This window comes from Aythya ferina, assembly GCF_964211825.1.
Source record: "Aythya ferina genome assembly, chromosome: 2".
In the NCBI taxonomy this organism is placed as follows: domain Eukaryota; kingdom Metazoa; phylum Chordata; class Aves; order Anseriformes; family Anatidae; genus Aythya; species Aythya ferina.
In genome coordinates, this window is record NC_140297.1 from 156,991,524 (window position 1) to 157,015,597 (window position 24,074).

A 24,074-nucleotide genomic window follows, 5' to 3' on the forward strand; every position below is an offset into this window, starting at 1 on the left:
TATATTTAATTTCTTTTAGAACAATTTATAGAACTGATGAGTGCAGTTCTAACGCTTTGATGTAGACAGTAACATGGGAGAAAGACTTCTCATATGTGTGTTGACCTCTATTTTGTCCCCTTTGCCAAGCTCACAACAAATATTCCCACTGTTATTCACCCTTCACCCCTTGCACAACAGAATGAGCAACAGGACTATAAAATATATTGCGTTTGTCCTTTCATACCTGTCTATGAAAGAGGACCTTGAAGGGAAATACTTGGTGATACCTGGTAACATTTTTCCTCAAGTGTTTTTCTACAATGCAAATGTGCTGTAAGAAAAATACCTAGCTGGAAAGTAAGGGAGTAGAAACATTTCAGTCGTTAACTGTTACACGAAAAAGACAATAGCTATTGAACAAAAAATACAAGCAGATTTCTCGCTCTCCTTCCTTCTTGTATAAAAAGATGCCACGCAACACATTTCAGTTTTTCAATAATAATCAAATCTCAACTTCATATGAAGCAAGCTGTGGGTACTTCATGAGTTAGAAAATGAATTTGCTTCATTGGTGTTTTATTATTACTACTAATTATTAATACTACTTCAATTCTCAGAAGTATTCTCAGTCATGCAGAAATGCTGTTCAAAAAAAAAAATCCACTACTTCTGAAGGTTTCAGTGCAAGAAGCTGCCAATTTCCAAACACTGACTCAGTAAGTTGAATTATTTTGAGCATGCTATGCAGGTCAGTAAGTCCTGATATAATTTTCTTTCCGTGTATCAAATTATTAAAATTTTTGACATTGTTTCAGGCTTTCTAGTAAATGGTTCACACCCAAAGATACGAGTTTTGTTTTTCAAGGGGAATGTAACCTAGTCCTGACAACAAGCATGCAAAATTACATGATGAATTGGGGGGAGAACCCATCTTTCTGCAGGAATATTAATTCAATTCACCTGTTCTTTCAAGTTAATTTTCTAGAGTGCCAGAGAATGATTTTCTATTCACTTGATTGAACATTGGTTAGTCCCTGAAACCTATGCCCACCTTTTTCGTGTCCTGATCACCTACAATAAACTTCATCTCATCTGAGCTGGAAATGTGGAGTCCTCTGACCACTGTACTGACAACAGGCCAGAAATTGTACTGCTGCTGCACTGCACTGAGCTTGCAAGGCCCAGGGGAAGTGATGCTTCACCAACCTCATGAGCTCCTAGGGGGAAATGACAAGTTTAGTAGACAAGGGGAGAGCAGTGGATATTGCATATCTGGACTTCAGAGAGGTTTTCAATGTTGTGCCCAGTAAGATCCTCATAGAGAAGCTGTAGATGAGCAGACAATAAGATAACAAACAAGACAACAAAAAACGCAAAGTCCCACACCTGAGGAGGAAAAAACCCAGGCACCAGGACGTGCTGGGGCCAACCAGCTGGGAACTGGCTCTGCAGAAAGGGACCTGGGGATACCAAGCTGCATGTGATGTGCCCTTGCTGCTAAGAGGGGCAATGGTATTCTTGGTAGCATTGCGTGAAGTGCTGCCATGGCATGTAGGAGCCCATACTAAAATGGAAAATGTGTGTAAGAGCGTACTGCCCTGAGCCAGGGTGAGTATGGTCTTGAAAGTGAGACTCTTGATCCTGTTGTGCTGATGGTGTTACTTTTCTAGTAAGGAAAAGCCTGTTTCAAAATCCCTCTCCTGCTTAATTCAAACTGAGCCATTCCCAGCAATTGCCATTACGACCAACCTACTCACTGTACCAAGGCATTGGTGTCAACTTATAATAACAATCTCCATCTTGACAAGAGAAATTTACCACAAAGCTATTGCATCATCCCAGCCACTACAACTCACGTAAACTCTCAGAATTTGAACATTTGAACATTCAACACAACAGCACAGGGTCAAAATTCAGCTCTCAATACTTCTACTCAGTACAAAGTGTGTAGAAACCATCCATAACCTGTAAACAATACATACCTGTAAGCTATATATTCCTGTAAAACTTCATACTATCTTACTCCATATTAAAAAAAAATAGTCCCCAAATTCACATTAAACAAATAATGGTGTTTGTTCGTTTGTTTTTAATCCCATTACCAAGTTGAAACTAGAAAATAGGCACGCTGGCAGGCCTAGTTAGGCACACAATTGAAACAGACTTCTGAAAATAAACATATTAAAATGCTCGACTTCAGCTTTCACCTAAATAAGCATCTACAAAAGTAGCACATTTTCAAGCATGTGTTAAACAGAAACAGCAGCAGCCAACTTTCAATTTTAAATGAACAAATTTGTAAACTCACTCAGAAAGAAGTAAATTAAGAACTGACAAAAGTGACAGCTGAAAGTAGTAGAGCTCAGTATTTTTTTTCTATATATAAAACAAGACTGGAATATCTTCAGTTTCATTTATAAAAGCTAGCTGTATTTTTCTTATTTTAAATCTACCTACTTGTACACAATTTTAACTGGCATTAATCAGTTTTAAAGTACGTTCCATAATGCTGAATTCATTCACTTTATCTGGCAATTTTCACATTATTTGTAGCTTCGGTGGCCCAAAACCTCAGCCACAGGTTAGAACACCAAAGGCACTGCTATATACATTCAATGAAAGTAGCATAATTTTGCAGGGAATGCACAACCTAAGCATATGACAAAAATAAAAGCACAAAGCAATAGAATCTGAAGTCTCCATCCAACAATAATCTGTGCTTACCAAGCAGGCAGCCTTCATGAATATCCCTCCGAATATCAGCAGGTCCAAATATTACTGCTACACATTTTAATTTTAAAAAGCTTTTTAATTACCCATGTATTCCTACTGTATGCTTATAAACCTTTGTTTTCCTTGGGCTTCTTTCCTGCAAAGTGTAAATGTAGACTTACAGAATGGGTTGGGTTGGAAGAGATCTCAAAGACCATCTAATTCCTGCCCCCTGCCTGCCAACCATTAAATTATTAACTTGGTGGTAACTTTGGGAAATTTTCATTTTGGGGACATGTTAGGAGGCTTGATTTTCAAAAAGCTTTCTTTAAAAGAGGCTCGGATTCCAGTCAAAAAAAAACACACCAGAAGTTGCTGGGATGCTGTGATAATTTAAGCTGAATTTTATCCAAATAGCATGCAAGTTTGGGGACGACAGAAGGATTAATGCGTTTAACACTTGCCGGGACTGCCGTAACACTGAAATGTCCTCTTGAATTAATTTCAGAGCAGGTGCATCACTTTTTCAAGGGATTTTCAAGAATGAGCACTGACACGCACATCAATCCTAACTAGATTGCTTGCAAAAGGCCAGTGACATAAATAGACAGTTCTCCAGCATCTATTGACACCGGTGGTATTTTTAACATGACATTGTTATCACAACAATGATACAGAACGATGTACGTCTCAGAGCCTCAACCCCTTCAAGTTCCTAAACCAAAAAGTGAAGGAAATATGAAATCCTACCCAAGAAAAAGCAAACACAATTACGCAGGGGAAAGGGAGGAGAAATGTTGACAATTCACGGTTATGTTTATCTGTAGTTAAATTAATTTTGTTTGTATTAGAGATAAAAGCCTCTAGCTGCACAATAAACTTTATTCCTTCTAGGAGATCAGAGATTTCTTTTCACTTTTTGCCCTAAACATTTATTAAAGATGCAGGGTGGCAATTTGCTATGGATTAGACGAACATAAACTGAAAGAAAGACCTGAATAAATGCCAGTGGCGGGGAAGTAGGGGAATTGCTGAAAGAGTAATGATCACAGTCATTCTAAGAACTTGGACAATGTTGTGGGATACAAAAGAAAAGGCAAATAATATTGAAATTTCAGTATTTTTCCTTTTTCTTTGCTTTGCAGCGATAGTTTTTTGCACTGTCATCGATTGCTACTGGGTTAATGATGGCTAAAGCAAGGATAAGCACAGAACAGATTACCTGAATTGAGTAAAACAAGTAGGTGAGCAGCACCATCCCCACACTGCCGGTTCAGTGAGAAAGCTGCACCCTTGTCTCACGATACATAAATGTTACTCAAATTAGTAACCATGCACACACTGAAGTCAGATATGGAGCAAAACTTAAAGGTATAACCCTATTTAATGTGACAATAATCAGAAAACCCTCCCTTATACTTCCTGTCTTGTCAATCCTAGCTCCTGTTTCTCTTCCTGGAAAAAAAAGAAAAATATTTTCACAATATAGAGTACAGCATTCATTAAGACATACAAGATAGCCCTCATTCTTTACCTAAACATTCATTTAATGGCAGACTTCACTCAACCTGTACTCCTTTCAGTGCAGATTTCCCAGATATCCTCAGCTCCCCAAGCCCCACTGCTTCTCATGCCCTATACTAAAAATCCACATTTGACATTCGCCACAGCTGCAGCCAACCCCTCCAGATCCGAACCTACTCCAGAAGTAAAACGCCGCACAGAAACCTGCAGAGTAGATAAAAAAAACCTGGCATGTCTACCTTCTGTTTCATTGCTTTACCATCAAACATAGCCCTGAGCAAAACCCCCAGAAAAAGTGCACGGAAATGCATTTCCAGTTACACGGAAGATGATATGGAAATCTCTTCACAGAATCTGCTACTGTTCTTCAAGGTTTTCCTAATTCATAAACAAGAAAAACTAAATCCAGCAACCTATTTACACAAAGAAGTAGGTAAAATGAGGTTATCCTGTACAATGAGCTAAATTCAAGGCATATTAGGTCAGGAACTTAAAAGGCCATCTTTAAGCCCTAAGAAGTAGCCACCCAAAAGTAGGAAAAAAGAACTAAATGGTCAAAATAAAACATCCCTTCCTTTACATACAGCAGGAAAAAAAAAAAAAAAAAAAAAAAAGAGGTTAGAGAAACTGTGAAACTGTGTTGAGATGTAGCATTGCAAGATACTCATATGCCAATCCATCACATTTGTTTAGGTTAGTCCAAGACTAACACTTCAGCCTGGCTGACAAAATTGTAATGAAGTGTTTCACTACACTGCAGGCTTCAACCATTCGAGCACAAACCACTACCAGCTCCTCATTCTGCAGCGTTCTGAGTTGTTAATTTCACCCTCTTCGAAGCCCTCTCCTTGTCTCAGAGAGCAAGTTTACAAAGTGCATTTTCCACAGTCTTCCTCATCCTCTGGCCTGAAGGTTTCTGCTTCCAAAAGAACATTTCACTCTTAAAAATTTCAGATTTCCTGCAGGGAAAGCACACTGAACAGTAACAGTTTCTTCACTAAGACATGAAAAATGGCTTTTTAACTCTTGTGAAGTCAATTACATTTTTAATCACTGAGAAGATTCCAGCTACATTTTTATTTTGGGGTTCATTTTTGCAGGGCCATGAGCCTGATAAGAATGCATTACATTCACCATGCTCACCAGATCAGGTATTTTATACCACTCTTACACCAGCTAGGAAAAAAATATTCAGTATTTAGATGTCCATCTAAAGATTTTTAAGAAGCTGACTCATCTAAATCTTTTTGTTTGTTTGTTTAAATAAGTACATTTTTGCTTACCCCCTATTCAGGTGAGTTTCAACTATAACTGAGCATATTCAAATACATGAGAAAATTTTGATTTTGATCCCTGGAGTGAATGGTCTCATTGTGTTGTAGTCTAGGAATGTACACATCACAACCATTATGGGAAAAATAAAAGGAAAAAAAACACACACACAAGCAGGGAGACTTTGTTGAACCTAGAAAGAAAGCCAAAAATTAAGATGCAAAATGAAAACACAGAGCAATCTCCATTACAGACCGACTCCTATTCCCATTTGATATCCTTTCACATATCCTTAAAAAGCCTAATGTTCATACAGCTTGATTTTCTGAGTAAGATGGCAAGCCTGTAAGCTGAACAAACAAGGAGAAGAGAACATGAGTTGAATCTTACTAACTTTCACACATTAGGCTACTACAAGGTACTAAACAGATGGCAAGATTCCTGAAAAAGAAGGCCAGGATTTTGTACATGGCAAAGCACTTCAGTGAGTAGAAAATACTATAGGAGAGATGAGGAAAAAAAGCCAAAAAGCTACAAACAGTTTAATACCCAGCATAAATAAACGACTCTAGAAATGGCTACAGTGGAGGGAAATGCCAAATGGAAGCACAAGGCAAGTGGTGTGCAGAAGTGCTGAATAAAAACCTGGAGGTATCAAAGTGGAGGAAGGTGTTCCCACATCACTGACACAGCCCCTGCTGTGAGCTGGATATCACTGCACCAGCGCTTAGAGGAGCACCTGTAAAGTTTGGCCAGAATGCAGAAGGTGTTTTTCTAAGTGAGATTAGCAAGCTGCTATTTGGATTTCTCCTTTTTCATCTTCCCCTAGAACTTTGTTCCTGGAATATAAATACCTTCTCTTATTCCTTGCTGGTCCAGGGGGGGATTCAGCACACAACTCCGATGCCAGGAGAGCCTAACGTGATGTACACGCGAGCCAACAGGACTCAGCCTGGCACTGCACGGTGCAGAGATGCCATGCCTTGTTTTGCAGGCAGTTGTGTCATCACCCCTTAATTTTCAGAAGAAAAAAGATCCCCTGGGCTAGACATAGTATATACAGAGACCGTGTTCATGCAATTGTGGTCATGCTTTTAAATTCAAATGTCTTAAAAAATATGCACGGAAAAAAATGCTCCAAGGTAAGTGTGAGAAATAGCCCCCACTGGTTACACTTGGTGAAGTGTGACTCACGTACCCACAGGAGCTGGCTTTCACAGCAGGGACTTCTCAGAGCGAGCGACTTTCCAAACAGAAGGAAGGTAAGCAGAGCTGCCACTACTTCATCTGAGGGCTCTTGGTTTGGGGATGGCTGAGTGTTTTTATTTTATTTTTTTCCTCTGCGTGGAAATCATAGTCAAAGTTATTATTCACTTAAACGCAGGGCTGTAACTGCTCAGATGTGGGGACAGCTATTTCTTCTCTTCTGGCTTCTCGGGCAATCTGAATAACACCCAATTAAGTGGCACAGGATCTGGTAATCCCAGGATGTGTTTATTATTATTATTATTTCAGTTCAAATCTAAGTAGCAGCTAAAATAGATCTTTTTGGAAAATCATCAATGAGCTGCACAATGGTGCTGGAAAGGTAATGCTTCCCCTCTTTTTGACTGACAACTGTGTCATATGCAAAATTTTCTAATAGGAATATAAAAATAATTGGTCTTACACGTACTCCCTGACAGAAAGTAGTGGAAAGATGCCTGGCACAGAAGGGCCTTTACTTGCTTCAAAACACAGTGCTGGAAAATGGATGTGGACAAACCAAGACTAGTGGTAAAATAAAGGAAACGAGCATGCCACCACTAAGGTAACTGTTCTAAGGATGTAAAAAGAGGGGGGTATCTTGAGAAATGGGCTCACATTGTCTATTTCTTACCCTATTCATGGTGAGGAACACGCGGTGGTTATAATGGAAATATTCCTAACTGCACACCTTGTGCGATCTTGTGCAAGTCCTTTACTCCTTGTTCTGCTCTGTCAGCCACTGTATGAAATGACAGCAACGGTAATAAAAGTGTCTCGTATTTGCATAGCGCCTAACAAAAACATAAGTGGAGTTGTACAAAATGCCTTAATCCTAATAGAGTTCCTTGTACAGTACTTGAAACGTGCTGCCCAGTTTGCTGGTCATTTTGTAGGAAGATCTAACATACCTGAAGGGAAATGTTAAGGTAAAATTTATATAAACTAGCAACCCCTACAAAGTCATCTAGAAGCCTCCTTGCTCCTGACAATGACTTTATTAAAAAGCATGCATTTTAATTGCGTCTTGCCATTTGTCTTTCCCTGCTGCTCAGTCCTATTTCAGTTAGATCAATATGTTTTAAGAGCCCCAGGTTTAAAATTAGCAGGTCGTTACGAGCTTCCCACTTTCACAAATATAATTGCAGAGAATGATATATTGTGCTCACTGTACTTAATGGCTACAACTGATGCACAGCCAAGTCAGTTACCAGGAATATTTATACCAATACATCATCAAACCACAGATCTCTAAGTCAAGGGGCATAAAAACATTCTAGGCACAAAGCAACACGCACCAGTGCAAAGGAGTAATTTTTCCACACCAGTAGCTGTACTATTCTTCTCTGCTGTGTTCCACCACCAGGGAACAAGATTTTTATTCAATTTAAATCGGGTAACATTAGAAATCCATTACACTATTGGTTTACACCTACGGAAAGTTAGTTCCAAACCAGTAGTGGGGAAAAAAATCAAAGAAATAATGCGATTTGATTCCAGAACAAAACAGCATCGCAAAATCCTTGCACTTTCACCTCTTCATATGAGAATTTTTTTCATTAACTGCGTTTCCTCTCACCTCATCAGTCACTGCAGTACACAGCAGAACCAGCAGTTTAATGACAACACAGAGAAACCAGTTCATATACTGGCTGACAACACAAGTTATAATTCAGATCTATTTTATATAACACATTAAAAATACATTTATTTATTTACTTGGCACTTTTTTCCTCTTGTCCTAGAACTTCTCCCCTACTTCTGGGCATTTTACACCCTTCCTATTTCCCAGAAATTTGAGGCTTTTGAATCCAGAATTGTACTTTCACGATAACAAAGACAGCCTTGATGATAAAAGTTAACATGTTATGCTTAGTGCTGTACTGCCATATAATTGTGCTTATACTGCAGTAAGATATAATTGCCTTCCTTAAAACTTGGGATGTATTGGTTTGATTCCTGTTTTTACTGAGAGCAGTAGAAACTTAAACAAACGGAATTACATTAAGCAATCCCTCAACAAGAACGTTAATCCAAAGCATCTTACTAAAAGTTTGCGAAGTATGATATTTAAATCCTGTATTGCTCCGTAAGCAGCGAACGTGGAGCTCGCTGTGATGATTACCCAGTTGTTTCCCTAGGTGAAACAAAGTTGGTAAAGTAGATTCTGATGTGCCCTTTCAAAAATGGCTTAGCATCAGTTACAGCTGTCACATCCTGCGCTTCCAGTTTCTTCTGCGAAAAGCTACAGCATTTGACCTACTCTTTTGAAGTCCCTACAGTGATAAATTACTAAACTTCTTTCTCTTTTCTTATACTCCTGGGTAAGACGGCTATTAAGAAAGCCACTTTTAGTGAAACAAACAGTATAACTGAAGGCTCTACTTTTCCCTTAAGATGTACTTCAACTCCTTTGGTTAGCTGGCCACAACGCAGCACAGACTTCCATGGATAAATATGATCCGCACCTGTGATGGAGATATCGAGAATATTTCAAGAAGAATGTTAAGTCAAAGCTTAAGAAACTGAACTTGCTTGCAGATTTATTTATTCACAAATAGAGAGAAAGCAAACTGATCTATATTTAAAACGAAGAACAGAATAAAACCTTAACAATTTCAAACTAATCAAGGTTATGCAGCTAAGAAAGGCCTGCATGGATTTTAAATGGCATTTATCTCAGCCTTCAGAAAAAGCTCTTCTTCATTATCTGTCAATGCACTGGGTTGCCGTGGTTAATACACCACAGCAAAAGACTAAATTGATAACATTTATGAAATCTCAAAAAAAATCCAATGAACATTTGGCAAAAAGAGATTATCATCTCCAAGATGTGCTCATATTTAAACAAAAATCTAACATGAGGTTTAAATACCTTCAGCAGCAAATTTCTAGATTATTATATTTTGAACTTGACTATTTCATAAAGTAAGAAATGAGTTTTACTGATCATAACTGAATGCTCCAAGAAGAGGGCAAAGAACCTAGGATTATCCTTTCTTTTCCACCTGTTCTTCCTTACATTCAAACAGGCTAAAGGCACTTGGCAATAAGCTCCAGAGAAGAACTGTAAATAAGAAGGTGCTAATAGCAGCAGCTACAGAAATGAGCACAATTAGGATGCAGACATTGCTTGCCAACAGTAGTGATTAATGAAATGAGAGCCTAAACAAGCAGTTTGGGATGTGAAGAAAGACAATCAGGATGCAAATCCTGCACAGTACCAAGTGTTACTGTGTCATCTAGGTTGGAAAAGGCCCTTAAGATCATCAAAAGCCCACCCTTCAACCTGACCTACTGAGTCCTGTCACTAAACCATGCCCCTTAGTGCCACATCCACACATCTCTTAAATACTTCCAGGGACAGCAACTGTAATACATCACTGGACAACTTGTTCCAGTGCTTGACCCCTCTTTCAGTGAAGAAATTCTTCCTGATATCCCATCTAAATCTCCCCTAGTGTAACTATAGACAGTTTCCTCACGTCCTATATCAAGCCACCTGAGAAAAGAGACTGACATCCTTCTCACTGCAACCTTCATTTAAGTAGTTGTAGAGAGCAATAAGGTCTCCCCTCAGCCTCCTTTTCTCCAGACTAAACAACCCCAGTTCCCTCAGTCACTCCTCCTAAGTCTTATTTTCTAGCCCCTTCACTAGCTTTGCAAATCTTCTCTGCAAATGCTTCAGCAACTCAATATCCTTCTTGTAACGAGAGGCCCAAAACCAAACAATATTCAAGGTGAGGTTCCACCGGTGTACAAAGGGACAATCCCTTCCCCAGTCCTGCTGCCACACTATTTCTGATGCTGGCCAGAATGCTACTGGCCTTCTTGGCCATCTGGGCACACTGCTGGTTCATGTTCGCAGTATAAGGAGGACATAAAACTGTTAAGAGTGTCCAAAGGAGGGCACCAATGATAGTGAAGGGTTTAGAGGGGAAGAGACATGAGGAGTGGCTGAGGTGCCTTGGTTTGTTGAGCCCCAAGCAGAGCAGGCCGAGGGGAGGCCTCATGGCGGCCTGCAGCTCCCTCACGAGGGGAGCGGAGGGGCAGGCGCTGAGCTCTGCTCTCTGGGGACAGCGACAGGACCCGAGGGAATGGCATGGAGCTGGGACATGGGAGGGTCAGGCTGGGGGTTAGGGAAAGGTTCTGCACCCAGAGGTGGTCGGACACTGGGACAGGCTCCCCAGGGCAGTGGTCACAGCACCGAGCCTAATGAAGTTCAAGAAGTGTTTGGACAACGCTCTCAGACACATGGTCTGATTTTTGGGTGGTGCTGTGTGGAGCCAGGGGTTGGACACAATGGTCCTTGTTGGATCCCTTCCAACTCAGGATTTTCTTTGATCCTATTCTATGATTCGAGGTCCTTTTCTTTTGGGCAACTTTCCAGCCACTCTTCCCCAAGCCCATCCCACAGCATCAGGTGGTTGTGACCCAAGTGCAGGACCAGCACTTAGCCGTGCTAAACGCATTTCATTTACGGAGTAATTTTTCCAGTCATAATGTGAGAGAGAAGACATGAGCTACAAAAACTACTCTCCCAACACATCATTTTTACCCTAAACAATTGTTTACAAGCCCATTTGGTCACATCTATCACATCAGAATGATTTTTTGAGGTAGGCTGCTTGTAACCGTTCTGAGGGAAGATTTATAGCAGTAATAGAACATCATTATTAGGATCTCAAGTCATAGGTGATATAACATGCTCATGATGCTACATGTAAACTTACCTTTCTGAGTAAATCATTCAGAAGTTAGAAAAATTATTTCCTCTAGGTATGAGCTTTTCAGATTTGTAACAAAGAAGTCTGCCTCACTTTAAGGACAAAACAAGAAAAGAGATAAAAAGAAGTAAATAAGATATGGGTAGTATTTATTTGGTATGTAAGTGATTTACCTAGTATGTTATTTACCAGGCTCTGAAGTTATAAACTAGCAGCTATGAGGACAAGGGTGAAGAGATCTGATTACGGAGTTATAAACTAAAAGCTACAAGGTAATAAGAGAGGAAATGGAAGAAGAAAAGATGAATTAAACTGTAGGTGAAGGGCAAGCTAGAGAACTGCAGACAGAAGGTCCTTAGTGCTGTAAAGGCACCTACGGAGCTACAGAAGTTCAATTATGGTAAAACAAAAATTGTTCAAGAAAGATCTGAGAATATTGATTGCATTACAGCACACTTAGAGGGATTAAGATTTGAATAACTAGCTGAAAATGAAAAAGCTGCCTTGAATTTTAAGTGAAATTACATAGAACAACTGACAAATATAAAGCTACTAAACAGAACACATACGCAAGACAACTTTGTGTCATACTAAGTAGCAATAGGATTTTGAAACACACTACTTTTAATTTCATGCTCACATAGGTTGAATTAAAATCTTGATTGTACTTTTAAAACCATGACAATACCTTCACTGGATATTAGATCAATATATTTAGGTATGGGAGAACCTTCACAGTTCTAGGAGATCAGAGCTGCCCTCTTTCTTGGTCTCCCCAAATCTACGTTTTGTGCATTTCAGCTTCTGCCACCGTATTTTCCCACCAGAGCAGCTGCCTTCCTCCCAGCCAGTTCCACACTTCTGGCTAAATTAAAATGCTAGAAACTGTAATGACAAGTCTAGTGAAAATGAACACCACAAAATGTTCATCAATAACCATAAATTACTGCATGAAAATACTGCATAATTTTTTTGTGAGGATAAGGTGTGGAAATACATTTGGCCATAAAGTTAATATAATATTCAGAATCAAAGAAATTATACAAAAAAAAAGTTTTTTTTTATAATTGAAATCTAGATATCAGATGCTTGAAAACATCTCCACTTAGAAGAGAATGCAAGATTCTTCCACATTCTCAGATAAGTCATTCTGGAAGAATTCCTGTGTTGCAGAACAAACTTGTGTGCTTGGGGTGAAAATAGATCTTTTAAATATTGCCTACCTTTTTTTTTTTTTTTTTCTTTAAATATACTTGAGTATGCTCTGTCTAGAGCCTGGTCTGACTTAACATGAGTCCGTTAGGAACTGGAAGACATGCTGCCACCAACGAATAGCACAATGAATAAAATAAGTACTGGTGAAAGGAAGGGTTTATGAGTTGAAGCATATAGTCAGGAGAAAACGGTGCTTTCGACAGGCATGTAGTGAATCTATCCAAAACTTCTACATCAATACAATGCAAAATTTAAATGCTTCCTTCAAATAAAATGGCAAAAAGGAAGTAGTCAAAGTTGTAAGACATTCTGAATTGAAATTGCAGCTACTACTCTGACAATACTGAACGTAAAATAGCAGATGAGATGAATGAACTAAATTTATTCAAATCCAGGGGGGAAGCTTTTTTTTTCCTCCCATGGCTCTAGAGAATAGCATTAGTAAAATGCTTTCTTCGTGTTCTGAAGTACAAACCTCTCTAGAGCCCAACAGTGTTCATCTTTTGATGTTACTATTCACAGGATACAGTTGGCGAGCAGAAATAGTGTTGAATATTCAACTATTAATAAAACGAAAAGCACTCAAAGGAATATTGCCAAACTCGGCAGGGAAGGAAAGTTAAGTGTGATGAGACCCAAACTACTCAAAAACTACAGGCTTTCATTCAAACCTAGATCATAATCACGTTTTGTCAGCCACGTACCAATGACCAAGAATTCAGATCTCACTCTTTTTTGCCAAAAAAATCTACTGTCATTATTCTCTTTATCTCAGGGGAAACAGCAATCCTTGGCCAGAAAGCAAACAAAAACCAAGCTGCTAACCTAGGGAACGTTGATTTGGCTCATGGCTACTTGCTGGGCAGACTTCAGGAAATGTGACTTGTTTTCTGGTATTTAACTCAGAAATTCCTATTAACCAATCAAAAAATATTCTTTGCAATAGAAATTAACTTGGTAAGTGAAAGAGCTTTGACCAGGATTTTATATGATCTACCACAGGCTTGAAAGTTATTAGGGAAATAAGTAGAGAGACTTGCGTCTTCCTTCTTTTTTCTTCATAAGATCCAATGTGTGTAATACCAAAGGAGAACTCCCAAGCACACAAGTTACAAGCACAGCACTGAATGCCAATGTAGGACAATGTTGAAGTAGAACATTAAGTTGCATTATACATTTGTGCCTAAAATCTCACTGCTAAATACACATTTATGCAAATAGAAAGAAGTAATCGAAATACTAAGAGTGCTCTGCAGATTCAGCATCTCCACTAATTTCAGCAGGGTCTAGAACTATTCAAAAATTCTGAGAAAAATCAAACGGTTTGTTTACAGGGTTAAACATAGAATAGCTTCAAGGTTTCAAACATCAAATGATTTTGAGCTTAAAGCACTAAAAATATAAACCTTATCTCAATTAACAGCATACTTTCATTAAAAATGAAGAGCATAGCCTGAGAAAGGCATGAAAAAAATAGTCCAGTATCTTATTTTAATACACTAGATCAGAAAAGAAACACCACGAACGGTGTATGAAATTAGATTATCTCTACATATCGTATTTTAACACTTTGTGCCATTTACTGATAGTACAGGAGGAACACAGTAGATTACACATCCAGATTACTTAAACCTCAGCAGTTGAATCTCTAGAATCACAGCTCAGGTTCGGTTTGCAAAAGCAAATCCTCCTGAACACACAAGTTTCAAAACAGGTAAGTAACTGTGAGCTAATGCTCTATGAATTATAAGGTGGTCCTCAGATTGCCATACAACTGACCATTAATTGATGTCTATGATTAACTGCTTAAATCAAGATTTGAAAATAAAAATCCACACAATGCATTCAAAGTCTTCTTTTGCCCAACTAAGACTTCTCCATTTCAGCTCCTGTTTTGGTCCTTTGTAACCGTAGGGTCTTGCAGCCTTTCTTAATCCCAGATTTCTTCCAAAGAAACCAGGGACAATGTGTTGAACCAATATGTCCTGATGGATAATTCTCATTTTCACCTTATGACAAAAAGGAACTACCAGTGGATTATCTTTACCTGATGGTAATCACTGTGACTTTAAGGACCAAATTTCCACAGATCAGATTGCTGTATAAGGCTCAGGTCACTAACATGTGGCATTGAGTAAGAGGGTGCATCTTCCATCACTGAGCTGAACTAGTCTAGGCCAAATAAGCTCAGCTTCCAAGCAGGAAAACCAGTACAGAATTCCCTGGTTTAAAAATAACACATTTTCTACTGAGAGATGACAATATTTCTTTAAAATTTTAAATTGCAGTTTAGATACTCAGCAGCTGAGCATCTAAAAACACTGCAGTGTTATTCAGAAAAGTACCAGCTCCAGCCATGAAACAGACCATTTCACCTACCAGTATAACCACAGCAACGCAGAGCCAAGCATGGGCTAACTCGCTCTGCCGTGGAGATGCACCCCAGAAGGACCAAGGGATTTAAGACAACGCTTACCAAATTACTCAGTGGTGAGCAGTAGGAAAGAGTACATCTGGACATAACGTTATACTGTGATATGCTTTTCAGCTTGAGGGTGTAAGCAAGCTTTATGATGAGATCATGCAGCAATTTTTGTAGGAAATTTATGAGATCATTATAACAGTCATTTCCAGAAGCCGGTGACTGGTTTATTAGAAGACAGCCCGTAGCAAAATTGAAAACGAAGATTGCAAAGAAGTTCAAACGCAATACTGGCAATATCCAATATTGAAGCGGAAAGAAAAAAAAGAAGGAAGGAAGTCAAATACGAAGGGAAGATTTAAGAATCAAGACTTATAAATAAACCAACAATGACATTTCAGAAACAGCATCAGGAGAAGCATTGATTTCTATTAATTTTCATTTGCAAAAATTATACTGTCTTAGGAAGATCGGTTAATGCACGACACAGAGGATTGAAAAATCACTACTGCTCCTGCATATTCACAACGGACATCTCTTGCTAAATCGTGTATAAACGCTAGCAGAATATATCCACAGCATACCCAAATTCTTTAAGAACTTTCTTTTTTCTCAACTTAAAAGTTCCCACTTGCTTCTTACCACAGTCCTTGTTAAACAATTTTAATTGCCCAGACTATTACAAGATTAACCTTAAAACATAAACAAGCAATTCTCCTACCATGCAGGACATGCCCATAGCCCACACACACTGAACTATCATGCAGCAGCTGAGAGAACCTGAAGTACCTTCTAAGGAGGTTCTAGGGCAGTCAGAGAGATTCAGAAATATGAAATATTTTAAGATTCAGGTTCAAAGAGAATCTTGGACCATTTCTCTTTGATATATCCCAGCTTGCTAATGCATACAACAATGTTCCTACTGAGAAAAAGCCTTTACATTTGTCAATGAACTTCTATTTGTGTATTCTGAAAGATATCCTGTCTGAAATCAAGTAAAGTCAGAAACAAAAATAACAGCGAATTCCTCAGAACCCAGCCAAGATACATTCTGATTATGATTTTAAATAAAAATAGTCAGTTGACTCAATTAATAAAAATAACTGCCTGATGTTTTAATTTGGAATCTTCCACTGCTGGATATTAATTATTTTTTATTCAGATGAAGAACTCTGTCAAAGTAGAGAGCTGTTGCAAAGAGAAGTAAACAATAATGTACAAAAGTAGTAGGCAAAAGCTGGATATAACACCTTACCACAGATGACAAGTAGCCAAATGTAACATAACCATCCAGAAGGACACAAATAAATCTATTTAGTTGTGACAGGTAATTTCTCCTGGTTGTCTGGCCAGTACCTGTGTATGTCCATATGCACAGAGAGTTGATTTTGTGGATAGGCTGGTAAACCTAAAAATATTTCTGAGATATTCTAAATACTTCTGAACTACACAGATTCAGGTAGATCAAATGGTTGATTTGTAGTGGCTTAATAGGGACAAGCTGAAATAATATTATAATTATTCATAAAAACATGGTAAATGCAAATGAAAGTTACAGAAATGGTGATCTGTTAATATGGAACTAGCCATGACAGTATACGCTGCAAAGATGGTGTTACCCTAATGTGGTACTCTCTCTCCTCAACCAAAACATGTCAGTCTTAATAATTTTGGAAAAAAAGGAATCACATCTTTCCTCCCATTAATGTCCCCTGCAATTACGTGATCTGAATGGTATAATTTAAGTAACTAGAGATAATTTTGTAGACTTCCTCCAGAATTTTATTCTGTTGGCTACTTCAACTCCCTGATTTTTTGTTTTTCCTGTTGATTCTCTGTAAATCATCTCTTCTAAACTTACAAAAATGCAGTCATTAAAAGAGTTCTAGAAGAGGCGTTAACATGCTAAATTAATAATTTCAAGCATGCTATGGGAGCTGTACTACAGTCATATAAAAAAAAGGCTTAATGCACAGAAAACTTTAATAAGCAAGGAACCCCGTAATGTTATCAGAATTTGTGTTCTCTCTTCAACATAGTTCTGGCTACCTGCAAGGTCCTTCCATACAAAATACCAATTAATTAATTCAAACTGCATTCAGCAAACTCACCAATAGAAACAAGTTCGTGCATTCCCACCAGACTGTTGAAAGAACACATTCTTGCTTTACAGGGCTCCAGGGTCCTTACAAAACCATCGCAAAGGTCACCGTGAACCTGCAACTTCGCAGTTGCCAGGACAACTGGCTGATAACCAGAAAGTGCACCGAAGGGACTCTTCCATGTGTTTGGTACGTGGAAATTCTGCATTTCTGGACTTTTATTCCCATTTCACAATAATATTCTCCTTGCTTGCATAAATCCTAAGTGTTCTGTAGAACATAAATTCTTACACAAACTTCTATGCTTGAAAATTAATGGTGAACATTTTACTAGCTTCAAACTGTTTTCTCAATCATGGTGATTTATCTTTATGAGCAACTTGGAAGTACCTCACTATGTCAAAAAAATACAAAGAAAGCCTTTACTAGTGTGGTTTTTTAATCATCTCATATGCTGTCATCATCCTTTTTGTAATGCAGAACCAAATGAGAGAGAATTAGTAGTACTAATGGTTCAAAAGAAACATATTTATAAATTAATAGTGTCCCCTGTTTATTTGTCAAATAGAACTGTAAATAACCTCACTGGGAAAAAAGTAAATCAGATCCAAAGTGTGTTATTGAAAAAAAAGCAAAGCCTAGGTGTGCTTCTCAGTCTTGAAGACTTGCCAAGCCAAAATTGCTGTGCACAATAGTGGAGAGAAATTCAGAGGGAATGAATTAACACAGAAGTCATGCAGGAAACATATCAAATATTACATGGCATGTAAAACACACACCAAAGCTATGAAAGAAACCAATGAAGTAATAGGCTACGTTTTTGATAATCCTTGCTATCTTAGTCTTAAATTATATCTCCTGCAAATCAGGCCAGTAAACTGCAACTGTTCTCATTTCCCTGCTCAAAACACAAAGTTTTTATTTTGAACAGGTAAGAACTTTTTGTTCTGTTTTCAAAGAAAAACACACAGTAGCTTACTCCAGGTAAGACTCTCAGAGTGCAGCTCCTAACCCACACAGTTGTTCTTTCATCCTGCTACATTTATTTATTTTTCATTTGTCTCTCTCAATTATTCTGTTACTTATATGAGCACCTCTAAAATGCTAAGCACGGGAAGTGCGAAGGTAAGACTTTGATCCTTTGACCCTTTACTTTTTAATCCCAGAACAAACCGTAATGTAGCATAATGAAAACTAAATTTTTCACTTATTTTTACGTCACTTTCTTACCTTCACGTGACTGAAGTCACCAGCTTTGCTGCTTTCTTGTGGATTAACAGGTTTCGCCTCTACTCTTGGTTTGACAACTTGCCGAAAAGGACTGGAAAGTGGAAGTCCGCTGACACTGATTCCATCTAGAAAAACAATAAATGAAATTACTTTCTCTTTAAATGTTATATTTTAGTCCAACAAATCTGTATCTGTTTTATTAAAGGGAGAGAAAGAAAGGAAACATTAATATTTTATACAAAAAGGAAAAACAAATTAAAGATTATTTTGCTATATTCTGCTCTAGAAGCCAAAAAATAAAGAGGAGTTACACATAAAACTGTGCGACTCAGAGAAAAAGAAGGGAACTGCATTTGAAAAAAAACACAATAGAGATGTCAGAGTTCATAATGTAAAATTAGTTTTAATATTTGCAATATTAAAAAAGAACGAAATGAAAGTTTGTGCTTTGCCATGATAATGGCCCTATTAAATGCTTAATATCTTTTAAAAACTTCCAATATCGGGTCTGAGGATTCATTTTCCAAATATATACTTTATAAGAAAAAATATAAATAATTGATGTGTCATACCATATACTGACACCAAATATATACAATATTTCTTCTGTATAATAAAGAATGGAAACTAAGCTTTACATTGTAACAGTCAACAAAAAGCTTAACTGAAATAGACCATCCTTATATTTTTATCTTTATTGCTGCTAAGCTTGTATACCTTGAAGGTAAATAAAGACACTTCATCGTATTTGGGTGTGTCAACCTCCTGGAGCCACATACTAAATCATTAAAATGCATAATTATGTTTAATCAAAAAAAATCAGGGGAATTAAAAAAATAAAATAATGGAGTTTTAACATATATTAAGAATTAGACTTAAAATTTATTATTCGGTTTCTTATTATTTAGGTTTATATTCAAAGCCCAGAGTAGTATTTTGTTCCCCTATGCTGTGCATAGCAAATGCAATCCACAAAATCCAATTAAATACAAACAAAATCTTGTATGTCAACAAACACACATAACTAAACATAGGGGAAATGCAAAATTACTGTACAAAAATCAAACATACTTCCTGTTTGGAAGCTGTCCTTATCAAATTTTTTCTGCTAGATCCCATTCTGGTTCCACGGATGGCCTCAAATCTGGACCTGTTGCAGGTACATTCCTCAAAGGCTCAAAACCAGAAGAGCAAGATAAAGCATGAATTTTTTTGCCCTATTAAATTTCACATGTATCCCAGTGAGAAAACATGGGAATCTCCAATGTTTCTTTACTTCCAAACTCCTTTAGAATATGAGTAATGTCAAACTACTTTATGGATATCATCAGATTTGACGGTGCTGATTTGGGAGACTTACTAGTCAAAGAACAAAGAAGAATTTAATTGACAATTAACTAATAAAAAAAAAAATCAGTGCAAAGAACAATTCATATTTCTCTGGCATTTCCATCACCAGCTGTCATAAACATCATCTGCTCAATGAAATCAGAGCACTCAAGACTTCTTTAAAAGGTCGATAACCTTCACAGATTCTAGCAAAAGACGTGTTCACGTGCAGTGACGTTCTTCATGTGGGCAAAGCAACAAGAGTGCAAGGAAAACACATGGCACTACTTTGAAACTTATGCGCCATAAGCCTGGTTTTCCTCATTGTTAGAATTCTTCTGGTAATCTCTATAAATGCTCAAATTAAAAGACATATTTGTTCCACATGGGTCCACTCCAGAAAATCAATCAGCAGCATCTAACTGATGAGAAAACAGAAGGGGTGAGTCAGATTAGCAAGCTACAAATGGAGAAGACAATCATATGGGCTGTTATATGATGATCCTGGAGAACTGCAAACAGAATCAGTTAAACAGTATTTAAATATATAGATATATTCAGCAACAGCAAAAGAAAGCCTTTCCTCTAATAACACTGCTACATTACATCATGCAGGAGTGTACCCATGGACATCAGGGAAAAGGAAGGGTCATGAAAACAAGAATGAATTTTGCATGTGCTAACGGGTTTTTTATTTCTAACTTGTATAAGAAATAACGAGATATCAAAACAATCCTAAACCAGCTCTTAACATCTCTTTAAAGCCAAGTGATATCAAAGCGAATTTACTTATTAGACTAACGTTTGAGACAATAATACATTAAAACATTCAAGTCAGTTGGCAGAAGAGTTGGAAGCAGATATCTTTAAGGTCCCTTCCAGCCCAAGCCATCCCATGACTCTGTGATTCTAAGTTTGCCAGCAACACTGTTGATAACTACACTTGAGAGCTTTGAAATCCACTCTTTTCAATGATGATAAGTAATTTTACCTGAAGAAAAATCCTCTTTTCAAATGGATGAATTAATTTCATCAGTTACATATTCAGAAGAAAAGGAAAAGGTGATTGGTGCACACATTTGCACACAAAACCATGAAACAACTAAATATGAAATATAGCGCTCGCCTTATCTTCCATTTTTATATAAGACCCAAGGTTTCCTTTCTTTGTTAAAAGACTAGTTAATACCTAAAACATGCAATAGACCTGCAACTAATGCCTTTTGTAAGCTATTTTGTCTCCTAAAGACAATTTTATTTTCATTTCATCCGAAAAATGAAAAGACAGAAGTTAGTTTAAACCATTTCTAGGGGAGAAGTGGAATTTTTTTAATCTCCAAATTGCACCTTCGGGCAAAAGGAGGCAAGACATCAAAGAGAACATTGATCCTGCTTCAGGCTCAAAGGAAAGTCTTAGGGAATCACCACTGTATTCAAACTTCCGTTTCTAGTTTGTGGCACTGCGGTATTGTGTATAACAGGGTCCAGCACACAGCACTGCATGTACTTCAAATGGCTCACCCTTCCACGACTTTGACTATACAAGGACACTTCTTTGCCAGAGGACAAAAATAATTAATGTTCTCCTGATAGCCAGTTGTTTTAGATTATTTCGCCTTTTCAGGTGTCTGACCGGGCAGCAAAGTTGGCTAGCTAGTTCACAAACCGCTCCATTGCATTGCATTCAACACTCATCACGGAATGGGGAAATTCTGTCAAAAGTATTGGTAGGTTGCTGAACTTGGTGACTACAGACAAAAAAAAAAAAAAAAGGTAACTGAAAAATTTAAAGCAATTCACCAGAAGTTTTAAATTACTTCGCATTTATATTTTATGAGTTTTCATAGTGGAAATACATTTTATTTTCTCTCATGAGGTTTAGAGATTTGAAGATGCTACATCCTCCACGTTCCTAATGTCAAACAGCTTGAGCAGCCTTTCACTATAAAAAGAACAATTGTCTTGCTACTCGGTCCAGAAATCTTTCTAATTTCTGGAATTCACATTGAACATTTCCATGGTAACAGCACATGACCAACACTTTTTCCATGGTAACTGCGAAAAAGCAGCTTGCTTTTCCAACATCGCAGGCATTTCTGTCATAACAGAGCGAAATCTCTTCCCAGCATTTCCTCTCTCCTCTCAAATGTTAAGTAAATTGTCAATTTAACTTCATTAGCCACTTTCGCAGTAGGCTGCGCAGACGAATCCCACACAATCTTATAATTGAATGAGGGAAAGTTTACTAAGGTGGTTAAACTTCTCGATTTACAAGGCAGGGACTGAACGAGCTGCCGCGGGGCACTTTCCCTCGTGTACAAACCCACAGCCCCGTGGCAATGCAGTAAGGTGGTGTGATCACTGGGCTGATCCAGGTGACAGAAATACAAATACTTTTAAACAGGTACAGCATAACCATGGGAGCTGCAAACTCTGTTGGTATTTTATCAAACTCTGATGTATTCTAAATATACGTGAAAGGTAAAACGTGGGGAGTCTGCAGGTGTTGGAGGGGCCTCTGTGGGTAGGGCCCAGCTGAGCCCAGCCCCAAGCTGGCGGCGCCTCAGGGAGACCACACTTCAGAAAGGGCAGAGCGGGCACAGGCTGAGGAGGAGGCCCAGGGCGAGGGAGAAGCAGCAGAGGGCCCAGGCCCCAGGAGGAGGAGGGCAGGAGGGGCTCCAGGCCCACAGGCAGCAGGGATTCCCCGGCAGCCCTGCAGAGCCCCCATGGAGCAGATCTCCACCCTGCAGCCCAGGGAGGGCCCATGCCGCAGCAGGGGGACATTTCCTGAGGGAGCTGCGGCCGTGGGGAGCCCCTGTGGGAGCAGGGTGTTCCTGAAGGGCTGCAGCCCAGGGCAGAGGGAGAAAGTGGTGTTTTTATTTATGTTAAATTAATTTTCCTGAGGTTAAGTCTGTTTTGCCCATTTTCGTAACTAGTAAGTGATCTCTCAATCTTTATCACAACCCAGAAGCTTTTTCATCCTGTTTCATCCTCCCATCTTGCTGAAGAGAGGCAGCAAACAAGTAGCTGGGTGGATATTTGGCCCTTAGCTGAAGTTAACCTGCCAGAAATTAAAAACTATAAAAACATAGAGTAACACCTTTGTAACACGAGTGCTGTGGCAGTATGAAATTATAAGCCAAGAGGATCTGTCAGAGTTCTTGAAAAGTATTGAACTTGAAATATAAGACGTGAAAATTAAATGTCCTCTGAGCCCAGGCATTTATTTTGTCCATCAATTGTCTGATAGAAATTTCAGTACGAAAAGCCTCTCTGAAAAATATTGTAACAGTTTCAGAGTACTTTCAGCACAAAGAAAAAAGACTGAAGTAGTTCGTGACAGGGGAGAGACAGAATGCTTGCCAAACAACGTGTGTTTTTTTTTCTTCGAAAAACGAACAAATGATCATGTATTCAGCTGGAAGTGAAAAGTCTGCAGAACTCCAGGAACTTGCCGTCTCTGGATACTGCAACAATGTCCTGCTTTTGGCTGGAATAGAGTTAATCTTCTTCAGAGTAGCTGCTGTGGTGCTATGTTTTGGATTTGTGATGAACGCAGTGTTGACAACCCATGGATGGTTTGGTTGTTCCTAAGCAGTGCTCATACACACGAGGTGTCTTCTGTTTTTCACACTGTCTGGTCAGCGAGGAGGCTGGGGGTGCACAAGAAGATTGGAGGGGACACAACCATAACAGGTGACCCCAAATTACCAAAGGGATATTCCATACCACACGGCATCGTGCTCAGCAATAACAGCTCTTTGGGGGCAGAGGGATAACTGGTTGCCTATGGTGACTAAACCACAACAAACAGGGCAATAACTCAAGAGCAGTCAAGAGTATTTATTCCTTCCCTCTCAAAAACACGCTTAAAACTAAGCACAGGAGACAAGAGTTATCAGTGCACCCGGTGATGCTACCAGGAATGCATCAGCTCTCTGGCTCCCAGGGCCAGAGCAGAGATGACACATAGCAGAGCGAGCACTTCTTTGAAGCTCCGTTACATTTGAAGAGTTTAATATCTGACATATAATATTTGACATAATATTTGAAGTTTAATAATTGACAATAGGAATATAGTATAAGTAAGGATACATTATTGAGGTTGATGAACTCGTACTGAGAAGCTAAACTCAGACAAAGGAAGCAAGTGAAATGTAAAAAAAAAATGTAGTCAAAGGCTAGAGATTATTTATGCACACTACATTAGATGCCAAATTAAAGAGCCTCAGCGAGGAAACAGCACAACAGGAAACTTAATAGGATGATGGGTTAAATAGCCTGTAAGTCTCAATAATAAATTTATTATTGTTT

General features: G+C 38.4%; 1 protein-coding gene across 4 annotated transcripts in view; it reads right to left on the reverse strand.

The window, feature by feature from the left end:
- TRAPPC9 (trafficking protein particle complex subunit 9) overlaps positions 1-24,074 on the reverse strand; it is a 453,395-nt gene that overhangs the window by 353,368 nt on the left and 75,953 nt on the right. For all 4 annotated transcript variants that reach the window (XM_084509339.1, XM_084509336.1, XM_084509337.1 and 1 more), the window contains one exon: positions 18,432-18,556. In XM_084509339.1, the coding sequence (XP_084365465.1) occupies positions 18,432-18,556 (125 nt within the window). The remainder of the gene's footprint in view (positions 1-18,431; positions 18,557-24,074) is intronic.